The following is a 25,320-nucleotide window of genomic DNA, read 5'->3' on the forward strand; positions in this document are numbered from 1 at the left end:
GTGTGTATGTGTGTTTTAATAATTTAGAGTTCAACTTCTTTTTAGGAATATTTTCATTTACTTTACTGAACTTATTGTGCATATTTTTATCCTAGGTGTTCAGAATCCCATATCTAAGAGCTCTGAGAATAAATGGACCCCTCAATTCACCATTCTTGCCTGCAGACCAGTTTCTGCTGCTATTTTCAGGGGACTAAGCCATCTAGAGAACCAATGCCAATAACCAAAGTCTTTGGCGCTCCCAAATGGTTCAATGTCACAAATGGACATAGTTTTATCTGCTGAAAAAAACCCTAAAGGAGACTTGTTTATTCTCTCTACATTACAGATGAACTGCATACTTGTCATTGAGACCATTAGCTAAGTAGATGAACCCCCTAATATGCATTCTCTCCCTTTTGAAATAAAGTTCTTTGAGGACAGGGACTGTAATGATTTTCTATTTGTATTCTCAGTTGTTAGCACAAAGCTTTGTTCATCATGAATACATAATAAATGTTTTTCCATCCATCCATCCATGTTCTGCTTATTTTATTCTTCATCTGTTCATAACAATCATTCTTTGTTTCCTTTAAGATCTTCCTAACAGTATGGACTATGATACAAAGATTTACAAATGGATTATTACTATACTTTTAGTAGCTTTGTAAAGTCTTGATTTCCACAGTCCAACTTTTTGCTAGCTTTTATTACGCAGAATTTTTCATTATAGTTAAAACCCTATACTGTAGGTTAAATATGTATTTGCCTCTTGACCTTTTGAGAAATAGAATTATAGATTAAGAGCTGGATAAGACCTTAGAAATCACCTAATATAATGCTCTAATCTTACATATGAGCAAAACTGAAACTAAAGAAGTTAAATGACTTCTCCAAGGTAGTAGTACGGTTGAATTAAATGTGAACTTGGATTTGCTGGCTCCATGTTCATTTTCCTGCACTATGCTACCTTTTTCTTTTGTTAGTGCCAACATATCCAATTAACCTTTTGCTTTTACATTTTATTTCTTTTCAGATGTACTTACTCTAGTAAGATCTGGGCATCGTTGTATCCAATTGGATGAACAGGAATCTTTGGAAGACCAACAGCCTCAGTTATATCATATCTATAAGCATATTCTGGGGAAAAAAAAGATAATTCACCTTTTACGATCAAGATAATCAGGTCTTTTCAAATGATTCTGTCATATACAGTTATACCTGTGAATAAAAAAGAAATTGCCTGCTTTTTCTTTTCCAAAAGAGCTCAATATTCTAAGTAAGAAAATTTATGTAATGCAGAACCTTTTTTATGGTCAATGTTTGTTTTTTTCTCGGAGAGATAATTTTGGGTTGATTTGGGAAAAAACCAAAATCAGTGTATTTCAAACACACAAAACGCACATAACTGTGATTTTGCATAGAAAAGATGGTTTGGGTATAGTTGGTTTATTCTTTGGCCAAAAATCTAGAAAAATCTGGGCAGATGATTCCTCCCAGGCTATCTGGTGCTTGCAGAAAAAATAAAAAAACTCAGGAAAGGGAACATTGTAACAAGGAAATAAGAATTTATAGTGAGAATAGTACTTGGTCCTGGACAAAATGAAGCACACAGTCAGCAATGCAGAAAATGATAATACTTACCTTTCTCCACTTCTGAGGTATGACAAGACCTCAGAGTTAGAAAGGACCTTTGCAGCCATCTACTTTACCCTATACTTGTGAAGTAATTACTCTACTGTGTACCTGACATACAATCATCCAGTCTTCTTTTGAAGATCTCAAAGGAGGGGAAACTCACTATCTACTAAGAGAGCCCTTTCTACTTTGGTATTGCTTTAATAAACAGGAAGATTTTCTCTGTGTTAAACTTAACTTGCTTTTTTGCAATTTCCACCCATTGTTCTTAGTTCTGTCCTCTGTTACCAACCAGGATAAGCCTAATCGCTTTTCCACATGTCAGTCCCAAGGTTACTGAAAGAGCTGGCTATCTTATCTTGTTCCCAGGATGTCTTTTCTACAAGGTAAATGCCCTCAGTTCCTTTAATGGATCCTCAATGGCATGGATTGGACTCCCTTCAGAATCCTGATTCCCCTCAACAGTAAGATGAGCATTTATCAGGTGCCTACTAAGTGCCAGGCACTGGAAATAAAAATATAAAAGTGAGACAGGCAGTCAATCAACATTTATTAAGAGCCTATTCTGTGTCACTGTGCTGGGTGCTGGGGCCTAGTGTTGACACATTCACCCCTTCCCCACTTAATAGTATTTTATTTTTTCCAATTACACGTAAATATAGTTTTCAACATTCATTTTTATAAGATTTTGAGTTCCAAATTCTTCTTTCCTTCCTTCCCTCCTCCATAAGACAGCAAGCAATCTGACATAGGTTATATACGTATAATCATATTAAACACATTTCCACATCAGTCATGTTGTGAAAGAAGAATCAGAACAAAATGGGAAAAACACAAGAAAGAAAAAAAAACAAAAAACAAAAAAAGGTGAAAATAGTATGCTTCAATCCGCATTCCAACTCCATAGTTCTTTCTCTTAATATGGACAGCATTTTCCATCATGAGTCTTGAAATTATCTTTGATCATTGTATGGCTGAGAAGAACTGTCTATTTTCGTGAAATATTTTTTAAAACCGAATCTACACTATTATCTCTCATCTGAATTATAAATTTCATCATTCAAGCAACAGAGATCAAAAATTCTGTTTCTGTCTCTCTCTCTCTGTCTCTTTCCCTGAGCATAGATAGTGATCATGAATTGAATAATCCTAGCCTCGGTGGCTGCCTTGTGAGTTCAAGATATGAAGAGAGTCTGGGTCTCTCAAGGCTATGGATAAAACAAAAACTTCTTGGTCTGGCATTTAAAACACTCCACAACTGGCACCTGGATACTTTCATATCCATTTATGGACTCTACGTCCCAACCAAATTGGTCTACAAGCTTTTTTTCTGAACTTGACAGACTGCCTCCCACCTCTTTATAGACACACAGGCCTAGAATACACTTCTTTCTTTACACTTTCCAAATCTTTGATTTTCACCTTCCATCCAATATGACACTTTGTTCCTCACACAAGACAATGCATCTACCATCTCCTCTTCCCAATTTTGTACTGGCTGACCCCCAAGCCTAGAATCTGCTCCCCCATTACTCACAAATTCTCTCTCTGCCTTTAGGACATGGCTTAAATGTCATCTACTGCTTGAAGCCTTGCCTGATTCCTTCAACTACTAGAGCCTTCCCTCTCAATCTACAGTGTATTTAACTACCTTAAATATATTTGTATTTGTTCAGATTTTTACATATACTTGTCTCCTCCTCCAGAATATAAGCTCAATGTAAGTATATGTATCTCCAGGACCAGGCTCAATGCTTGGAAAACAGTAGAAACTTAATAAATACTCATTGACTGAGTCCTTCGAAATTCATCCTAGGTGCCAACAGTTGTTTGCTCTTCTTCCTCAACCTCCACTAAAAGGTTTCTTTCCCTTCTCAAAAATAACTAGGACACTTCATCTGATCTCTATTTTGCAACCCCATTCATTCTCTATGTGGTATTATACCTATCTTTGTACTTCATACACCGCTTCCTTTCACTCATTTGAAGTGTGGTGCCCTAAACTTGAAGGCTTGAAATGTTTCATTCTTATTTTTGTATGTCCAAGACCTAACGCAATGTCTTGAGCGTGAAAACATATACGTGCACACATACACATACATAGTTTAGAGGTCAAGTGGGGATTGGTCCTTTAATTCATACAGGAAGGAAATACCAGTATGAAAACTCCTATAATAACATAGACTGTCAGCTTGGTCAATCAACAAACATTTGTTAAGTGCCAACTAAGTGCAAGACACTGTGCTAAGTATCAGGGATACAAAGAATGGTAGAAGACAGTCTCTGATTTCAAGGAGCTCACAATCTAATGAGGGAGACAATGTGCAAACAGCAATATACAATGTATACTTGAGATAATAAACAGAAGACGACACCAGATTTAAGGGAAATCCCTTATTTCATCATAGAGATACCTGGGAGGCTGAGAATTTAATGGCCATACAGTGAGTATATATCAGTGGCAGGAGCCAAAGTCATATCTCCTGACTCCCAGGCTGGCCTTTTACTCACCATACCACATTTATTAAAAAAAACAACTATATTACCATTTTTGCTCTTCACAGAACCACAGAATTTGAGAGCAGCAAAGTACCTCAGCAGGCATCTAGTCCAATTCAATTACATTGCATTCTCTTAACTCACAGATGTTTTCAAAAGCCATTATAAGCTAATTATATGATACCATTGGCAAAAGATACCTGTGTACAAGTATTTTATTTTCAAGGACGGCCTTGTTATGAGGAATGGAGTTTAGGATCAGTTTTCCTAAATCAGTATTAATTTGTGTCCAGTGAGCATTCCCTGAATTCTTGGCATTAAATCTGGCCTCATGGGACTTAAAATAGCAGAGACGCTGATCATAAACTGAACATATACTTCAGCATTCTGAGGTCTCTGTTCCACTTTTCAGGAAAAGAAAAACCATACTACAGATGAGTCTACATTGCAGCTCCCTGTGTTTGGCTGCCCAAGGACATCCAGGGACCATAATCTATTCCTTTACCTGTCAAAGCACTTGTTTTTGTTTTTTCCCTTCTGTCTCCAGTGCTGACTGATGACTCATGACTCACCATTAGCTGGATAACCTGGAGTGAGAGGGTCACCTGCACCATTGAGGTTTAGCACATTTCCACGCTGGGCACCACCTCCTGGAAGGTTCCAACCCTTTGGATAAGGTTCTACCCCAGGGGAAGAATAATCAGCAGGATCAGAATAGAGGATAATCCCTTTGGCTCCTGCCCGTTGAGCATTTTTAACCTGTAAAATGAGTTATACTTTTAAAAAAAAATTCCAATTTAGGTATATCAGATTCTAGAGCTATGACTTATCATTATTTCACATGGAAACCTAGCCACATAGCATAATTAGATTTATTTTGGCCCTTACTCCAATGAGAATATATTGATCTATCTATTTTGTCTGCCAAAAAAGTACATTTTAAAAGAGGCATCAAGAGTTGAATTGTGCTCAAACATGCACACACACATACACGCACACAAACACACACACACACACACACACACACACAGGTCAGGCAAATCCTCATTGTGCTGGATGCCCAAGTATTAACATTCCACATCTACTACCATAAAAAGACCATAAGCTCTATTTACCCCACATTGCAACTTCCCAACTTTTTCCTGGGGTAAAATTTTCCATGGCAGGTGAGGACTTTGAAATCTAAAAATCCATGAGTAAATCAGAATAAGGTGATAGAACAGGACTCGAAAGGCTGCTAAACATGTTTTATCTATATCTTCTTTCCTTTTAAAAAGTTACTCACTTTTAAATTATATCTACCAATAATAATAAAGCAATATACTAGTATTTTACATTTCAGTAGTACTTTATGCTTTACAAAGCATTTTCATATACATTATTTCATTTTATCCTTATACTAGCCCAATGAGGAAGAGAGTGTAGGTAACATTTTCTTCATTTTGCAGATATGGAAACTGAAGCTCAGAGATTAGGTGACTTGTCCAAGGTCATATAACCAATAAATATCACAGCCAGGCCCACACCCAAGTCTTCAGATTCCTAGTTCAGTGGTTTTATTTTCCCCCCACTATATCATGCTGCCTCTTTAACATTAAATATTAATTCAGTTTATAAATTTCAGAATAATAGAATGTTTACAAGAAGGCAATAAATGACCCTTGATGCAAATTATCAATGCACTCCCTTGAAATTACGGAATGATTTGTGGAATGGGGTATATGTTATGTCCACCTTCATTTTCTACAATGGCCTATTCCCAAATACTCTATCATTCTTAGGTAATAATCTAGGAGCTCCATCTTTGACCCTATGAGGAGCTTGCTACAGAGCAATAATGCAAAATGGTGCCAGAAGTAAGGAGATACTGTAATTTCAATAAAATGAATGCAATGTAGAAAAGTGGGAAGAGAGTTGGGTAGTGGGGGAAGGAAAGTGAGCTTACCTTATTTCCTCTGAAAATTTTCCCATATCTAGCAATGGCAATTTTTCCAGAACAATTGATTCCTAAATCCCGCTCCAATTTAAAGAAATCTTGGGTTCTTGCATAATTCACATATACTAGTTCACCCTATTGGGAAAAAAGATGATTTAAAACTAGAATATACTTTATGAAGCAGAGAAATTACATATAAGGCTTTACCACTTTAAAGCAGACCTTTCCAAAGGTATTTCATATTCATTGTCATTTCATTCTTACTGCTAATGGAAGAGGTAGACAAGGAAGAAACTGTCAACCCACTTGACTAATTAGATAACTGAGGTCTGGAAAAGTTAAGGAACCTGACCAAGGTCACATATATTAGGAAATAATTATGAAATCAGGGTTAGAAATCACATCTCCTGACAATTTGATGATCTTTCCTTTTGTAGAAGGCAAGTGCTGACCAGGCCAGCTTGGTAGTTCAGGTTCAGAATTAAAACAAAATGAGACATAATTAGTCCATCTAACAGATAACAGAAAGATTTACATAGCTATAGCAGGGGAAGGATATCCAGATCAAGGAAATGATATTCACGGGAAATGAAGCATTCACCAGTTGATCAGAATTTCCTTATGTTGGTCATGTTGCTGGGTTATGAGCCCCAAAACTCACCCACCAAAGCTGTACACTAAGCTTTGCTCTTCTATGTTGAAATTAAACTTTTCTCTCCTTGACCAGAGCCTTCCCTTCTCCTGCCCATGGTGGGGGTAGGGAGGGGGTCCTAATGATCCCCTGCTACCTTCTCTCCCATGCTGGGGCCTGAGCTTTTTTTTTAACTTTAAATATTATTTACTTGGCTGAAAAAATGAACTGGTTGGGTTGATGGGCTCTCTGGCTGTGGGTGTCTAGGGACCCTCAATACTGGCTGAATTAGCTTGGGAGCAGGGAGGGGTGATGACAACACATACCCTTTTCTTGCCATTCTACCCAGTTCTTGGAAGATTCAAGGGGTATGGGACAAGTGGAAAACAAGGAGCAGATTGTGGGAAAAGCCTGATTTTTAAATCCTGACTCAGGTTCAGGGTAGGTCAAGGTTCCTTAGCTTCCCCTCAGTGCCCCATTAGGGCTGGGAAGAAGTCTGAGGTAGCCAGAAAGCTAAGGATCGCATCTGGTCCTCATCCATGCCCCTAATAACCTTTGAGAGGGACTCAGAGGTAGCTATTGAGAAGGGGAACTGCTGCTCTCTTGTCATCACCAGGCTCTCCCCAAACCTGCACCCGCTTCAGGGATAGCCCAACCCTGAACGGTCCTAGGCTGCCCTTGAAAAAAAAATGAAATCCTGGCCTGTAGCTCATCCAGTCTTCGGGCCCCTCAAGGGCCAGTGGCTCAAAGGTCCACCTCAAAGGGTGGCTGATCAAAGACTCTGGTCAGTTAAGGCTGCTCCAAGGGCCCTAGGACAAAAGGCTCAGAGATCTATCTGAAGGTTCAGTAAACTGAGGCCCTGTCCTGTGTTTCTACCAAGCTGTAGAAGGGGGCTGCTAATGCATGAGCCTCTTGGCTCTGACAGATCACATCTGTGATCTCTCCCAGGGCAGGGACCTCATATTTTCCTTCCCTGGCTCTCTCCACACAGCCCCTGAGTGAGCACTGAGCACGTTCCAAAATTTGGCTATGTGGAGAGGCACCTTTAGCTAATGCTTGGTTCTCCAGATCAGATAAGTGACCCTGAGGAAGCCTGTGAACATGGGAGAAGCAGGAGAGAAAGGCTTCAACAGGTTCCACAGGATTGCTGGTGTCTGATGAGGGCACAGGCAGTTCTCCTTGGCAGGAGCCGGCAAGTCCATTTTCTCTGCTCCCCACAGATGGGATCAGTCACGCCCGAGGACAGGTTTGCTTCCAAAACCAGACACTTCCTGGGTTAGGTGTCACAGTGGCTTCTTCAGGGGACAACAGGTAGTGTCAGGATAGAGAAGGCAATGGATGGATTTAAACCTTGTGGGGTCCTGCTGTAGGCTGAAGGCACCACCCATACTCACCACGTTCCTCCGATTCTCTGGGTCTCCATAGCTCAGGGTAGTCTGTCTGAGCAGGGTGTCAGCCGGCAGCCTCTGCAATTTCTCCAGGTGGGAGTGGAAGAGGGTGCCATGCAAGAGTTTCACCTGCAGCAGCCCTTCGATGATATAGCCAATGGTGCAGTCATCAGGAAGTCTGACCAGCAGTGTTGATGAAGTTGCCCAGGCTGGTGGGGCCTGAGTTTTTTATTAGCTCTTATTCACCACATAGCAGTACCTGTTAGCCCTCACATACCAGAAACTGGGGAGGCGCTGAGATGCAATGGCCCATTCCCTTTTACTGATACGGACCTATCCAAATTGTCTTTATCTCATAACAAAAGTTATCAATAAAAGCTGGCTCCACCTTGAAACTCTTGCTGATCTCCAGTGATCAGCCCATCAACATGTTTCTTGACATATTTTTAATAAACTCTTTTAACTTTTAATTCTCCTTTTCCTGAGCTTTCCCTCACTAATCAGGATGAAAGCCTGAACAAAGAATTTTCCTTTTATCACCTTAAAGCACCATCTAAATGTTAGCCATAATTTGTGAATAAATTAATAAAAAAGCATTTATTAAGTACTTCATTATGCAAAGCACTATGTTAAGTATTGAGCACACAAACAAAAATAAGAGAGATTCTATTCTCAAGGAGCTCACATTCAAACATAGGGAGGCAGTATACATAAGAGATTGCAGCTGTCAGACGGAAAGAGGCAGCAGTAATCCTGAGAGTGCAGAGGCAAAGTAGATAGCAATGCATCTTCTTTAGGGTAAGTTCCATTGAAAAGATTGCATCTTTTGAAATGTCTGGTGGTGCCAAGAACTTTGGTGGTTGACAACTTTGTTATCTTGTTCTTCAGTAGCTATAGAACAGGGATTACTTAGGAATATCGGGAGGTTATAAAACCTTTGAAATTCACAATGTCATTCTATGGTTAAGAGATGGAAAAAGTTGGAGGCTCTACTCCCCACTGTACCCTCAGAGTCCCTTTTAGGGTTTGAGTGGAAATATTTTCTCCTTTAAGGATGACCACCACTCGAAATATTTGGCTTCTGTTTTTACTTGCTATTTCATATAAATCCCCTAGGTATCCTCAGTCAATCCCAAAATAATCCCTGTGTAGTATCAGTCAATTTCCACTAATCACCTGAGGTATTCCTTTCTTACTTGATTACCAAGATTGTACTTAGTCTGATGCCTTTGATTAACAGATTCAATAGAGATGTCTAGGCCTCATTCACACATAGTATATATCTCTGATTCCTTGGGAATGCGGGCACTAGCAGCAGGTATAAGGTAAGATTTCATGGAGAAGGTGCCACTTAAGCTGAATCTTGAAAGAAATTTCAGGAAATTTCCTTGAAGGAAATCAGGAATTCCAAGAGGCAGAGGTGAGGCAGGAGTGCATTAAAGGCATGGAAGACATGCAACTACACGGAGATGGAAGACATAATTTTGCAAATTCAGAACAGCTAAATTCAAAGTGTGAAGAGAAGAATAATATAGAAAACACAAAAGGTAGGAAGGGTCCAAGTTGTGAGGAGATTTCAATGTCAAGTAAAGGAATTTATATTTGATCCAAGTAGCAACTAGAGTTTCTTGAGAAAAGGGTAACATGATTTAGGAAAATCACTTTGGCACCTGTGTGAAGAATGAAGAAAATAAAGATGGGAATAATAGCAGAATTAAATCAAGAAGAAACATATCTCAGAAGTCACACAAATTTAAGAGTTGAGTGACCAGTTCTCAGGCTATCTGAAAGGCATGATATAAAGTTAGTATAAAAAGTTACACATATTAGTATTAACAAAAGGTACGTAAGATGATACTAATTCTCATCCCAACAAAATCTTTATGAGAATAATTTAATTTATAGACTCACTGAGGGCAGCCTTCATTTAAATATGAGAAGGAACAATAACGTTTTTACAAACATGCTACTGCATATTACATTTTTACAATTAATTTTTAGAAAGGTATAGGGAAAACAAAAGCCTACTTTACTTGTTTGTTATCTTATGAAAAAATTTCATTTAGTAGAGCAAAATTCTGCTTGAAAGATTCTCCTTTGATATGGTATATCTCATGTATGCATAACTCCTCCTACAGACCTACTTTCCCAACTCTCATTTGCATTAGAAGACTGGGTTGCCAAAGGTTCAAAGCTCTAGAGGTAAGTCTGAGCAGGTAGATTTTCACAGCACAATCTCTTGTAAGGACCCACCAGTGTCCTTATTCCTGGGAAGAATGAGTTCAAATTTGGGGAGCACATGTAGCCAAAGCATAAATTCATGGTTCCTGGTTACCGGAAGTCATTTTTTTTTTCCTTTTCACAGAGTACACATGGAGATCGGCTTAGGCTCTTTGTTAGGCATCAAAGGTGGTGCTTTTGTAGATTAGTGAAGCTATTTTATCCTCAGCACATCAAGTTTATCCTAGATAAGTCTCTTAATTACTGATGAAGACACTGCGGTCAGTAATGATGCTTTGGCAGACACAGCTACCAAATCAGCACTCCAGATCTTCCAACCTTCTGAAGTTCACAAAGTTATTACTTAGTTAATGGTGAGGTGTGTGTAAAGATAAATTTAACCCTCTCACCATCCCTAAGGGCGGTTCTGTCGGAGGATTTCCTCACCATTGGATTTGACAACCACTTGACTGGTCTGCTGCTGAAAAGCAGGATGGCTGTATTATACATTACCCCAAGGTTTAGGGTTGATACTCTTCAACTAATCATTAGATATTTCCTACATGGCATCATCTGCTTTAATCCAATGACTACAATCCATTATGATCCTTTGAAATTGATTGGTCAAATTTAGAAGCCTTGGTCTTCTGTGACTTAACTGGAGTACAGGTAGAAATCATCATGCTTAAACGTATGAATATCATGAAAGATTCTTTGATGACCCCACAACAGATACAACTTTCACAATCCTCTGATAGTTGATATTAAGCAAGGTATTACACAAGGAGACCAATATGCCCGCCAAAAGGTGTTTTCCACTATTTCAGAGGATTTCCAGTGCTGAGTTCAAACTTGAGTAATCCCATGTAAATGGAAAGGTCCAGCAGCTGCTCTTCATATTTTGCTAATTATTTCATCATCTGGAACAAATGCAAAACCCTCTAAATGAACTCCCCAACTACTCAGTTTAGCCTAAATTTATACTTATAAATAAGTACAAACAGGTTGTTGAGGAATATCTCAGAGCAACAGTTCAATTGGTTGGTTCATCAGTACATATAATCTTGAAAAAACATTGTAGATTGACAATATACTAAGCCCAGGACTGAACAGGAAGATGAGTGTAGGATCCATTATATCTGCAAAACTGCAGCATTTTCAATGCACCTAAAGTTCTTTCTGAAACGAAAAACCACTTTTTATCTTAATTGTTTCCAATGTCATACACCTACATATTATGAAATACCACAATCATATCCTATTTTATTTCTGACTAATTTGTTTCAGATCCTTAAATTCCTTACCTTACATTTTTCTCACTTTACATCACCTTTTTGCTGCACCAATTCTTTAATATATTAAATTCATTTTAATTTCCATTCCAATCTTCTGAGATGTTAAGAAATTTGCTCAAATCAATGATAAAGTAGGGCTATGAAAAAGAATTAGCCGAAACAACTGAAGATTAAAAACTATAATGAGCATCCTCTCACAGTACTTTAGTTCTCTGACTACATATAATGACCCTTTTGTATGATTTACAGGGAACTATTGTTCTCTTCCTAGAAATAAAGACACACTTGTGGTTTATGGGGGAATTTGTTCTTTTCCTGTCAACCTTCTATTGTCCTGTGCCCCCATCTTTTTTTTTCTACTGTGAGGATTTCAATGACTGGATATTAGTATGGATGGAAAAAGCCATTATATAAAAACTCAGTTAAATTAAGAGTATCTAATGTTCATGTTGAGATACTACACAGATTGGTAAAACATTGCTTTCCTACTTCCTAATCCAGAATTCAATCATTTTGACACTGCACCTCTAAGAAGCAGTTTCAAAGAAATGCTATAATGGTTAACTCCGGAATTGAACAAACATTTAAAAAGGGAGAACAAGACTAGAAACTCCTCTATCTACAAAGTTTTACTTCTGTTAAGAAACAAGCTTTAACACAGAGCCTGGTACATAGTAAGTTTGTATTAAATGCTTGTTGGTTGCCCTTAATTATCTCCATCAACTTTTTCCCTCCATCAGTATGATGTTCCCTAAAAGTGACTTCTTTTTTTAAAACAAGCATGCAAGTATTGCACATAGCAATTTTAGGGCCTATAGGCAAAAAAAGGATAACTCACAAACTCATTAGTCTTTGTGATGGAAGCTAAGTACCATATATTTTTGTATCTTTCACTACTGATTTACTTGCTTGTTTACTGAACCTAATGTTAATTTCGTGACCAAGGGATTTGAATAAGTAATTTTCAAAAGAATTGCAAAAAAAATGATCATAGAAAAATTAACCGCAAGTCACTAATAATAATAAAATGCAAAATAAACCAATTCTGAGGTTGATAATTTACCTCACTCTCTGGAAATTTGCACCAATAACAAAAAAACAAATAACCGATATTAGAGAGGCTGTTGGTATAATGAGCAGTGAATTAGTATAATCATTCTGGAAACAATTAGAAATATTTGTAAAAGAGTCTAAACTGTTAATATCCTTTGGCTCAGTGATTCCACTGTTGTGTAAACAACCCAAAACATACACATCCAATACATACCACACATGATACACTTCATAAACACTTTTTGATCGTTAACACTTCTTGTAGCAAAGAAAAAGAATAAAGTGGCTGCCTACTACCTGGGGAATATCTTCAATTGTGGTTTATGAACATAATGGAATATTATTGTACAAAAAAGAAATAACAAATATGAGAAATTCAGAGAAACATGAGACTATTGATACAAACAAATACAGGAGAAAAAAAATGAAGAAATTAAAGCCCAGAAAAATTTACTTGTCCAATGTCACATGATTACTTTGTGGTAAAATCAGGACTAGAATTCTGTTCTCTCAATTTCAGTTACAGTGGTCCTTCTACCATACCACACAACCTCTGAGATAGACAGTACACCATTTTTATGAAATTTCTACCATTCTTTCCCATTTCTATGTTAATGTAATGGAAGTTATAATTACTTCACTGAGGCATTCTGGGGGTATTCAAATGACTATGCTCAGATCTATCAAATTTATTGCATGAAATGTGACTTTAATCTTATTGTCTCTTCAACGATGTGAGAAAAGCTATATGCTGTAGGATACAACTTTAGGTTCCTTAGCAACATTACTAAGTGACTACGAGGGTGATATCATCCCTCTGTCCCGCATCCTTTGGCATTGCCATTATAATTCAACAGTTTCGTAAACGGCATTCTTAGAACTTCACCAACATGTCTTTTCTTATTAGCTTTCAGAATTTCGCCTACTGATATATTTTTTAAGGAGACACAACAACAAAAACTAGGGAATACTATGTGGCCAATGGTAGTTATCAAATTTTGGTATTTCTCTTTATGTTTTATTCTTCTCAAGAGCAGTTAACAGTTGTATTTCTGTAGACTGTTTTAATGCTGGAAGATAAAGCAGATGGATGTCCAAGGCCCCATGAATCTATGATAGAGATCCTCTATTAGTTAATATTTCTTATTTTCTTTACCTCTGGCATCCCCTGTGGTGAAAAAGCACTAAAAGGTGGCACCACATCTGGAACATGTTCATATCCTGGAGGAGGGGGTTCAAATAATGAGGTCTTGAAAATCTAAAAAAGAAATCACAGTTATTAAAACTCACAATCAAAATCTGATCTTTTCTTTTTTTGTAGCAGTCTTAGTTTGATTCGATCTAATGGCCCTTCCATTAAAACTGGAACGCAAGTTCTTGGTGGTGCTTCCACAGGGGTAGGAGGAGTCAAGCAATAAACATGTAGTAATCCCCTACTGACCTATTTACTATGTGTCCAGCACTGTGCTATACACCGTGGGAGAGTACAAAGAAAGTATAAGGCATTATCGCTAGTCTCTAAGAACTTTCAGATATTGTCAAGTAGACAATAATAGCGACTAGAAAAAAATTATGTTTCATAAAAATTCAGAGAAGGTTGAGAAAAATGGAAGAGATAATGATAACTGTAGGTGGTTTTTTTTTTTTGCTAAACATATCTGAGTTGATATCCCAGTGAAAAAATTGAAAGAAAAGTGATTTTTTAAAAATATTGACAGGAAGTTTTGAGAAATTTGAAATAATGAATCTTAAATTACCTTAGGAGTTTTGGAAGACAAGTAATGTGTTATTTCACAGCTCACAATGGCTCAATGTACAAGACTAGGTAAAATGTAAAACTGAACCAAATTTTAAATGTACTAGAATGTCCCATCACATCACTCAATTTGAACTTAGTACTGATTTTCACTTACTGCCAAAGTTATTAATATTTTTAATGAAATAATTTTAATGACTTTTACATTTCTCAGAAAAAGACAATATACAACAATGTACAGCCCAGTGCTCCTCCCCTGATCCCTTAGCCTCAGGGTCAGTGTTGGGGGCTTTCAAGTCCTTCTGTGCCCCACACCCACCTAATAGGATGCGGAGGCCAAGGGAAGGAGGCAGATCATTCCTGGGCCAATAAAAATGGGGGTGCAGGTGAGAGCTGAAAGGAGGATTGGGTTAAGAAGCCTTAATAAGGGCAAGGATGGCCTAAGATCCCCTGTCCTTCTGACCTCTAACTACCTCCTCTTCCCATCATTTCCTCTGATTAAGCAGGCCCACTCCCTGCTTGTCTTCTACTCAAATGTAAAAGCTCTAGAAGGGATTAAGCATTTTCTTTGTAAAGCTACAGTTGGAATGTATAACAGGTGGTAGTGGGTAAGAAGACAGGTGCATTGTTATGGGATGTACCTACTGGGGCACCTTTTGGCCTATCCAAAGTGGCCTCACCTCAAGTTAATTTGGGGCAGTGGGGAGCTCAGAGAAGGGGAAAAATCAACAGAAGGGGGGCAAACTCAGGACCAGACATGCCTAGGCTTCCCAAAATTGGAACAAAGATTGGCCCAGGGAAAAGGGTAATGGGAAGGGGCATCCTCCTTCCTATTCCTGGTGAAAAGAGGACTGACTGGAACCCCAGAGATTCCCTGGAAAGGCTTCACAGGCTCACAGGTACCATTTGCAAACTCTGATGGGGAACCCACAGTGAGCTGTGAAACCCTTGCACCCAGACAAGAAATATTGGGGGAGGTGTTTTGTAACGATCTCAAGGGAAGAAAATTTCTGCCAAAACTTTTTGAGGTACCCATTCCCCTTTACATCACCCCTGGTTTCAGACTCCTTGATTGAAACATACAGTGTTACCAAGGGAAAGAATGAAAACAAGTAGGAATGAAGGGGAATAACATTTAAAATTCAAACTGTATTACAAAGCAGTAATGATCACACCGACTTGGTCATCTTTCAAAAAGAGAAAAGTAGATCAATAGAATATATTAGACAAGGGATATATTAACGATAGCAACAACAGTGGTTAATAATAATAGCTGGCTTCTATATCGTACTTTAAGCTTTGCAAAGCATTTTAAACATATAATCTCATAGGATCCTCACAACAGTCCTATGAGGTAGAAGCTATAGTTATCTCCACTTTACAGTGAAAACTGAGGCTCAGAAAGGTTGTGACAATCACGGTCACAGTAGTAACAATCTGAGACAGGATGGAGCAGAACTCAGCTGTCCCTGATTATTGCACTCTATACTGATAACTGCTGGCGTAACCTTTTTCTTAAGAATCAGGATAAGCACTATTTCCAATAGGAATAACAATTATTTTTCTCACTATTTCTGCAGTTCAAGTCACAGAAATCTTTATGAAGGTGGGGCTCTGGTTGAGCTGTAAATGCCCATAATACCTTACGTTTGCATGGGGCTTCCCATTTTAAAAGCCTTTTTCATTATCTTATTATTAAGAACACCACAAAATAGACAGTGAAGGTATCATTATCCCTAAACTGAGACTTCAGAGTCCTTGAGCCCAAGGTCAGCCAATTAGTAAGTGGCAGAACAAGTCAGGAAATTGGGTGTTCTGACTCTTAAGCCAAGGCTCTTTTCAATCCATTGAGCTGGCTGAGGGAAGAGGAAGACAGGGATAAGCAGAACAGGAGGAAGAGAGAAGTCACCCTGGGATGAAGAACAGGACTGAGGCAGAAATTCACCTTCACCATACAGGGCAAAGTGAGAAAATTATTTTTCAGTTCCTTTTAGCTTCTTAGTTAGAGTAAAGTCTAAGCTACACACAATTTCGTACTTATTTAGAATAGCTTAATTTCTCATCAACATTTATAATTGCCAGCAGACTTTTTATGTTAGATAATTTCTAATGGAAATCTTTCTTAAATGTACAGTACTCCAGTCACCCTTATCTATATCTTGCCACTGGATCCAGATGGCTCCACAAGAGAAAGTGAGGCTGGTGACTTTGCACAGCCCTGCCTCACTTAAATCTAATTCACTTACAAGTCATGGCAGGGCATCACCCTCTCGATATCACAGTCCATTTGGAGAAAAAAGGCCAAACAACGACAACACTTCCTCATTTTCTCTAACAGTATGTATCACAGTTGGGCAGCTGGATGGCACATGGATAGAGTGCTGGGCCTGGACTCAGGAATACTCATCTTACTGAGTTCAAATCTGGCCTCAGACACTTATTATTAGCTGTGTGAACCTGGAAAAGTCACTTAACCCCTATTGGCCTCAGTTCCCCATCTGTAAAATGGAGATACAATGAAGAAGGAAATAGCAAACTCCAGTATCTTTGCTAAGAAAATCCCACGGACGTAGAGTTGGTCATGACTGAACACTGAACCACAAATAATATTTTGTAGAACTACAATACGATAACAACATTCATTCAGAGGATGAAAAACTTTCAGAATCTCAAACTAAATCTAAATAATAAAAAAAAGAATGAGGGGGGAATAGAATTTTCAGACAACAAATTACATTATAAAACAGTAATCCTCAGTTAAAAAAACAGAAAAGCAGATCAGTGGAACATACCACATTAGAAGAATCACAACCAACTGAACACAACAACCCAACACTTCATAAACCCATAATAAAGGGTATTTAAAGATATCCCTATTTGTCAAGAACATCTGGGAAACTTGGAAAGCAGTTTGGAAGAAATCAGATTCAGACAGGGAAGCAGCTTGGCACAGTGGATTTAGCTCTGGGCCAAGAATACAGAAGGCCTGACTTCTCACCTCAGCTACTATGTTAAGCATTGAGCCTGCTTTCTCAGCCTGAGGTACCTAAGTGGTATGAAAAAATAAGAGTGCTGGGCCTGGAGTCAGGAAGATCTGAGTTCAAATTTGACTTTGGACATTTATTAGCAGTGTGACCCTGGGCAAGTCAGTTAATGTATGTTTGCCTAAATTTCCTCAAACGTAAAATGAGGATGATAATAGCACCTACCTCACAGAGTTTTATGAGGCTGCAAATGAATTAATATTTATATAAAACACTTAGCACGATGTCTGGCACATAGTAAGTGTTATAAATGCTTATTCCCTTTCCTTCCTTTGCCTCCCCCATTGTAAGAATGGGATAATGATAGCAGCTATATTACAGGGTTGCTGCAAGATGCAAATGAGATATATCCTCAAAATACTATATAAGTGTTAGCTATTATTAGCCTAATAAATATTATTCCTTCATGATTTAACAATGAATGGCATTCAAATTAATGAATTTTATAATTGTTTGGTCTTCATTCTGAATGCTGCACTTCATTTGCATATTTTTTTGTAAAAACCAAAAAAAAAAACCCTAAATAATTTTACTAAGTTACCTTCACATCATTACACATTTCAAATGGAAAAACTATCCAATTATTAAAAAGTTATGGTATGACATACTTAGAGAAGAATGGGAAGTTATAGCTTTTGTAGCTGTTAAGAGAGGAAATATACATAATTAGAAAATAAAAAGAGATTAAAAAGTCAAAAGACAATCTCATTTACATACAATTTTAAAAACTTTTGCATAGTTAAAATCAGTGAAGTTAGAATGATAAGAGATATGAATTAAAACAAATCCTATATTTATCTGTTTAAAGTCTGACATCCAAAATTTATATGGAATTGACACAAGATCAGTAATCCCCTAATAAAAAAGTAGCCAAAAGGATATATAAAGTTTTCAATTAAAGAGATGCAAACTATAAGTATAGATGTAGAAATTATTCCAAGTTACTATTAATCAAAGAAAGGCAAATTAAAACAATTTTTATCTATCACCTCATAATCTTGAAATTAGCAGAGATAGTAGAAGTTAGGAAATTCAATTGTAGATAGGACCAATTAACTGCCTGTAGATTTGGAAATTGTTCATATCACTCTAGAAAATAATTTGGAATTATGCAGAAGTAGTTATGAAATTGGTCATATTTTGATTCAGAGATCTCACTACAGGGATTATATCCTTGGGAAGTTAATGACAGGAAAGAATCAGATGCACAAAAATATTCAGTTATCATTACCTGTGATAATGAAATGTGTCCAATGATTGGAGGAAATGGCTTAATGCTCTAGTATAAAAATGTAATAGGATATTACTTTAACATAAAGAATAATCCAGATACTAGTGGCTATTATCTATCAACCTGTAAGACATTCGTCTTCCTTCCTCAATGAGTTCAGTGCCTGGCTCAGTTTTTTTCTCCTACCCTCACGTTAATGGACTTCCACATACATACTGATGTTCCCTTAAATGCCTTAATGTGCCAGTTGCTCAATTTGGTGCTATGACCTATTCTTCCATCCATATAAGCTACACACATATATGGTTATATCCCTGATCCCGCTATCACCCACAAGTATTCTACTTTCACATGAATGAACTCTGAACTTCCTTTATCTGATCATAATCTTTTCTATCATTTCATACTTCCCTATGCCTTAGAAAGTCTAACCTTGATTTTCTATTTCTATTTCTGCCATACATCTGTCTTTTGTGGGCCCACACAAATAGTACAAGGGCCAACACTCTTCCCTGTATTAGCTACAGTCTCCTTCCTTTCTTATTCTTAACCTTTACCTTTACCTTAACCCTTTGGTGAACCCATTCTACAGTACCTTATGCTCGCTAATCCCTCTGACTCCTTGTCCTGTAGTTGCTGATCAGTTCTTGGCAATGCCAATCCTGGATTATTCCCAACATTCATTTCTTTCCCTCATAATTATATAATATTATGCAGATATGAAGAAAATCATGAACCATGTTGAATAGGTCCATTACCAATTTATTTTATCTAACATTAACCGAGCCCTCATTGTGGCAAGGCAAAATAATGTTTGCCATCTAAATGATTAGCTATCCCATAGTTCATGCTAAGTATTCCAGACTTTCCTATTTCTTCTTAAACCTCACAAGGCACTCTTTCCACACCATCTCAGTTTAACACTTCATCTTGTACTTAATGAAAAATTAAAACAATTTGCTGAAAACTCCCTCTTCTCCCCTCTTCATCACACACCACTTGGACAACTGGCTTCTGCTATCTGTCAGATGAGGAAGTAGCCCTTTTCCATGACAATCCAAATGCCAAAACATGTAATCTTGATCCCATCCTCTCCCATATTCTCCAGCAGATGAACTCATCTATCATCTCTCTTCTCTCAATCTCTAATCTTCAATTTCCCCATATCTACTGGATGCTTCCCTGCTGCCTACAAACACATTTATGTCTTCCTCTTCCTTAAGAAAGCCTTGTCTTGATATAGCTATCCCTAGTGGCTATAATATGATCTCTCTCCTCTTCTTCTTGGACAGAGAAAATCATCTATACTCAATATCTTCACTTGTCTTCTCTCACTCGCTTTTAAACACTGGAATCTGGCTTCCAGTGACTTTACTCAAGTCACTCCTTTCTCTGGACCCCAGTTTCCTCACCTAGTATCACTCTCTTTTTTTATCTTCTACTCCTAGTGTTCTGAGTCTATAAAGGACATTTCTTAAGTGACTGTTATCTATTCTTGTTCTCTGTGTGTATGTGTCCATCCCTAGGGGATATGAGATGATGAGTGATGGAAGGATCAAGTGAACTTTTTATGAGGATGGAAGAAAAATTGGAAGGTTTATGGTGCTAAGTAAGTACCCAGTAAAAAAAAAATGGACCCAGTAGTGGACCCATGAATGAATTTATCCACCTTCATTCAGCAGTATGTCTATAGAAGAAAAGGCAGCAAAGTTCCTAGGAATCATCCACGGCTGAAGCGTGGCAGGGGATCATCACGGATATGATCAAGGGGTCATGGACACAAGAGAAGACAGTGTAGAGTTAAACTGGGTCACCAAGGGATCAAGATGAGGAAAAGTGGAGAAAATGGCTAGTATAGGGGTGATGGCCTGGGAAACAATGATTTCGATGAAGAATAGAGTCTGATACAGGAAGGCAGAGAGAGGGGCAAAAAGCTAATACACTGTGATCAGATAAAGGAATTTCAGAGTTCTTAAACACAGAAGGAGTACATTTCTGGTGATGGCAAGATCAAGGTAAAGCTAAGGTGGATAGATAATAAGCTTACTGAAGTTGTCATGTGCAAGGGTCAATATGGATAGCCTTTGTCTATCTTTATTTTGGATTTCTTCTGTGGCATCCAAAAACAACCAATTTCCCTTACCTCATTTCCATCTTCATCAATGATAGAGATATAGTTGGGATTAGTCTCATTGGGGTAGGATAAGAGGACATCATAGGGAGTAAGTTCAACCGAATCTAGGCCAAATTCCTTCCACTGGGATTGGATTTGCTTTGCAAGGTCCAAGTTTTGTTCTGTTCCTGCCAGATGTGGGATCCGTGTAAAATTACTAGTTGAGAAAAATGGATAATGGTTAAAAACAATGTTTGATTTTAAATCATCTTTATTTTTCATTAAGCAGAATACAAAGAAATATAAAAGTGCTTTGCAATACATAATTCTTTACATATGGATGAGGTGTTATAATTTTTGTCAAATACAATCTCTTACTATGTAGAGATGTGAATTTTTTCCATGAAATTCCTCATTTTCTAGAAATATTTCTTGATTTCTATAGCAACTGGGAAAAAAGTGAGGAAAAGACAAAATCTGGGAGAGGCAGAATCTGAACTGAAGTAAGAAGTTAGGAGACTTGGGTTTCTTAGTTCTAATTTTTACTGTGTGAACTATATAAATTCTCTGGGAATCAATTTTCTCATTTGTGCAATGGGGCTCATGGGCACTGTCCTACTTATCTTGCAGAGTTGTTGTGGAGAAGTGAAATATGTATGTATATACACACTTCTTGCCTTTACTATCTCCCTGTACAATCCATCCTATAAACTGATCTCAGATTAATCTTTTTCTTAAGAAAATTTATTTTATCTTTAATTTATGGAATAAAACAAGCATTTCTACAATATAATATTAAAAATGATGATTACACATGAAACTTGCCATTCCTTTTAAATATATAATAAAGTTATGTAAATTTCTTCGTTTTCTTTCCTTCAGATTAATCTTAATGTTCAAGGCTAATCATGTCCCTTCACTGTTTAAATACACTTCCAATGACCCTTATTACCTACTCAATAAAATCCAAACCCATAGTCATTTACAAATTTGTGCTTACTTATCTTCCTACCCATTATCTCATATACCTCCTTTCCATGAACAAAAAATTCTATACTTTAAACTCTAGCCAGATTGCCTTCTCACCATTCATCAAACTTGCTCAGTTCCACTATCTCTGGTGTCTTGATTCATACCACTTCTACATGTCTAGAAAAACAGCTCATGCTTCAAGTCCTAGAAAAAAAAATTCTATTTTAACTATGAAGCTTTTTTTGATTCTCCTCTGCCAGAAGTGATATCTCTCTCCTTTGGGGAATTGTCTACTGCTTTATATCTCTTATCAACACATGATACTATAATTTTTAATAGCTATTTGATATGGAATTTTGTTTTGTTTTCTTTTTAATTTTCTCCATATAAGGAACATAAATGATGGTATCTGACCAGAGTAGGCTTTTTCATTCAAAGGTAGGAGAATATGTAGGTAAAAATACTTAAACAGACTAAGAGTCTATCAGTACAGCCCATAATGCCAAAGGAATTCTCTCAACCCTAATGTGCATCCTTACCTACCTTGCTCATGAGGGGTATATTCAGAAGGTGCCTGGTGGCTGCTAACCCCAGAATGACAAATTTGAAAAAAAAAGTCAACAAAAAAACCCCTCCAAATCCCTGCTGACCTTAATCGCTCTGGCCATTCAGATCGAGCCTTCGGTTCTGGACAGGACTCGGTTCTGAGAACTACATTTGCTGCTTCATTTCTAATAAGCTATTTAGACATCTGAGGCTTTGGGTAGCCAGTGCAGAACACTGACATAAGCAGCAATGTTATCCTTCTCATGTGTCTGTATTATTGATAGTTTACAGGCCATCAGTAAAGCAAACATTAAGTATGGAGTAGTGTTTCTGCTCCTTTAGATCCAAAATCAGATAATATATTAAGCAAAAGCACAGAAATGGAAAAGCATAAGATATATATGAGGGACAATAAAATAATCCAGTTTGATGGAGCATAAAATTAAATGGAGGGTAATGGCTTGAGATTAAATATTGCTAACGTTAATAGGTGCTAATATATATGTTAATAATATATGCTAATGCTAATACAGACTATATATATGCTAATAACCTATACACTAATGCTAATATAGACTATATAAATGTGCTAATAATATATATTCTAATGCTAATATAGAATATTTTGAATGATGGAAAAAGGAAGCTGCACTTTCACTGGTCTGCGTTAGAGTGTCATAGAAGAGTTTTGATCAGAGAAGAGATTATTAGATCCATACATAAGGAAGGAAATGTGACAGTGATATGAAGGATAGATTGGAGAAGGGAGAGAAAGTATGTAGAAAGTCCACTCAGGAGGCTACTGTAAATGGAAATAAGTCCATCTATTCAGATGGTGGTAGTGGGGCTAGAGAATGGGAGACAGATGAAAGAGACATTGCAGAAATAAAATCAGTAGGACTTAGTAGATGTGACAGGGGAAGTAGAGGAAGGAAACAAATATAACCCCAAGTTTCTGAACACAAAACATTGGGTACTTGCTTGGTGAGATCAATGATAGCATTAGAGCAGAAAGGGCATTTTGTTAATATATTTGGAAGAATGGCCAGTGAGCTATAATCCAGTCCAGTGGTTGATTTTTTGGTGAGTGGAGAGGCAATCAGGATTAAGTGACTTGCCCAGAGTAACACAGCTAGTAAATGTCTGGAGCAATACCTGAAATTCAGCTGTCTTTCAATGAGTTTCAGCCTTTCTCCAGTCAATCAGCAACGAGTTGACTAAAAAAAAATCAGCAACTCCAGCCCAGTAGCTAAAGTCTTCCCGACAGCTAAGCCTCTGACTACATTCTTTTTTTGTATATATGATTATATTATCTAGATTCCTTCTGGCCCCCCCCCCCCCCATTCCCCTTCTGGAGATCTATTCCTAAAAACAAAGAATTTTTATAAAAAGGAGAGAAAAACATTCAGCAAAACCAATTAACACATCAACAAAATCTGATGTTATATGCAATAGGCCACACCTGTTAATCCCAACCTCTGAAAGGATTGAAGGAAGATTTCTTCTTGTATGTCTTCTTTTCTACCATGCTTATTTTTAATTATTTTATAGTTTTAATTGTTTTATTGCAGTTTTCTTTCCATTTGCATGGCTGTAGTCCTGCATATTGTTTTCCTGGCAGTTTTACATTTTAAAGCGTTTTGTAAACCTTAAAACAGTACATAAATGCTAGCTATTGTTTTTCTTCATTTAAAATGTATTACCATATTCACTACTTTATTTTTTATTTTAAGATTATAATTGAGATTATAATTGACAGTTATAAATTTATTACTTAAACAGTGTCAAGAATCTTTCAGATTAGATCCGTTTGTAAGTGATTTTAAGCATCTGGGACACACCCAACCACACACCACACCTACACCCACACCCACTTCTAATATGCTAATCAATAAAAGGAGGGCAATGCTATTTATTTATAGTAAGAATGGTGTATTATTAATTTTCCAAAATACCAAAGACAGCAGTGATTTCAAAGCAGAGGATAATTTTGAGGGTAGCTATTATGTTATAGAGAAGGAATCAGAGACCCAGAAAGGTTAAACAACTTGCCCAGAGTCAAATACACCGTAAATGAAAGAGCAGGGATTCACACCCAGGTCCTCCAATTCCAAATCCAGCATACTTTCCACCTCATTGCACTGAACACGGCTCTATTTTTTGTGATTAAGTATCTCTGTCTCCACAGATACTCCCTCTCTCCCATCCCTACTGCCACTTTGCTTCAGTCCATCATCACACTATGCTCCACTGAATTCTCAATGAGAAGCAAAGAAAGGGGAAAATCATGAAGTGTGGCTAATAGTATTTTCTTGCCAGGTGAAATATGACACCATTACAAGATAATTCAACATGTATGCAAGCATTTAAATGCCAAGTTTCTTCCTGAATAGGTTATTCAAGATAGGGACATTTCTAGAAAAAACAACTATTCTAACCAATAACATGCTGAATATTTATTTAAAAAAATATGCTTACTATAAAAATGCTTTGATGTTTTCAGCTTTCAATTCATCCAGAAATGCCTTCTTCATATTTCGGCGCGGAATTATGGTATTAATTTCACCGGTGGGTTTTGCAATCCATCCTGTAACACATACCCAAATTTCAGAATGAATTGTTGAGACACATGTAAATCTTTCTTTATGTTGTTAGCGCTTTAAAAGAAATTAAATAATTTCACGAATTTTTTTAAAGATTCATCATTGACACAGGTTTGACATAATTTAGCTTTTTGAAAGAAAAAAATCATTATATTATATTGTCCACATTTGCCAAAATTGTTTATCGTCACCAAAAGATCACAGAATCTCTGAGTTAGAAGAGACCTCAGTGCCAACCTATACTGGAAAAAGATCCCTCCCTGCACCATACCTGACAACTGTTAATTTAGTTTTTGCTCAAAGACCTCTGGTAAGATGAAACCCACTGTCTCCCAAGACAACTCATTAAATACTTCTATATAGCAATAAGTATGAGTAAGCTTCTTGCTATATCAAGCCTAAACCTGCTTTAATGC

At 37.2% G+C, this 25,320-nt stretch overlaps 1 protein-coding gene across 1 annotated transcript in view; it reads right to left on the reverse strand.

Moving 5' to 3' along the window:
* The window catches only part of LOC118838706 (glutamate carboxypeptidase 2-like), an 82,369-nt gene that overhangs the window by 42,755 nt on the left and 14,294 nt on the right, over positions 1-25,320 (reverse strand). Inside the window, exons 2-7 of the mRNA XM_036746067.1 lie at positions 24,780-24,888; positions 20,814-21,000; positions 13,796-13,897; positions 6,062-6,187; positions 4,689-4,875; positions 1,026-1,119 (exon numbers count right to left, since the gene is read on the reverse strand). Coding sequence (XP_036601962.1) covers positions 1,026-1,119; positions 4,689-4,875; positions 6,062-6,187; positions 13,796-13,897; positions 20,814-21,000; positions 24,780-24,888 — 805 coding nt within the window. The remainder of the gene's footprint in view (positions 1-1,025; positions 1,120-4,688; positions 4,876-6,061; positions 6,188-13,795; positions 13,898-20,813; positions 21,001-24,779; positions 24,889-25,320) is intronic.

This window comes from Trichosurus vulpecula, chromosome 2 (assembly GCF_011100635.1).
Source record: "Trichosurus vulpecula isolate mTriVul1 chromosome 2, mTriVul1.pri, whole genome shotgun sequence".
Lineage (NCBI taxonomy): Eukaryota > Metazoa > Chordata > Mammalia > Diprotodontia > Phalangeridae > Trichosurus > Trichosurus vulpecula.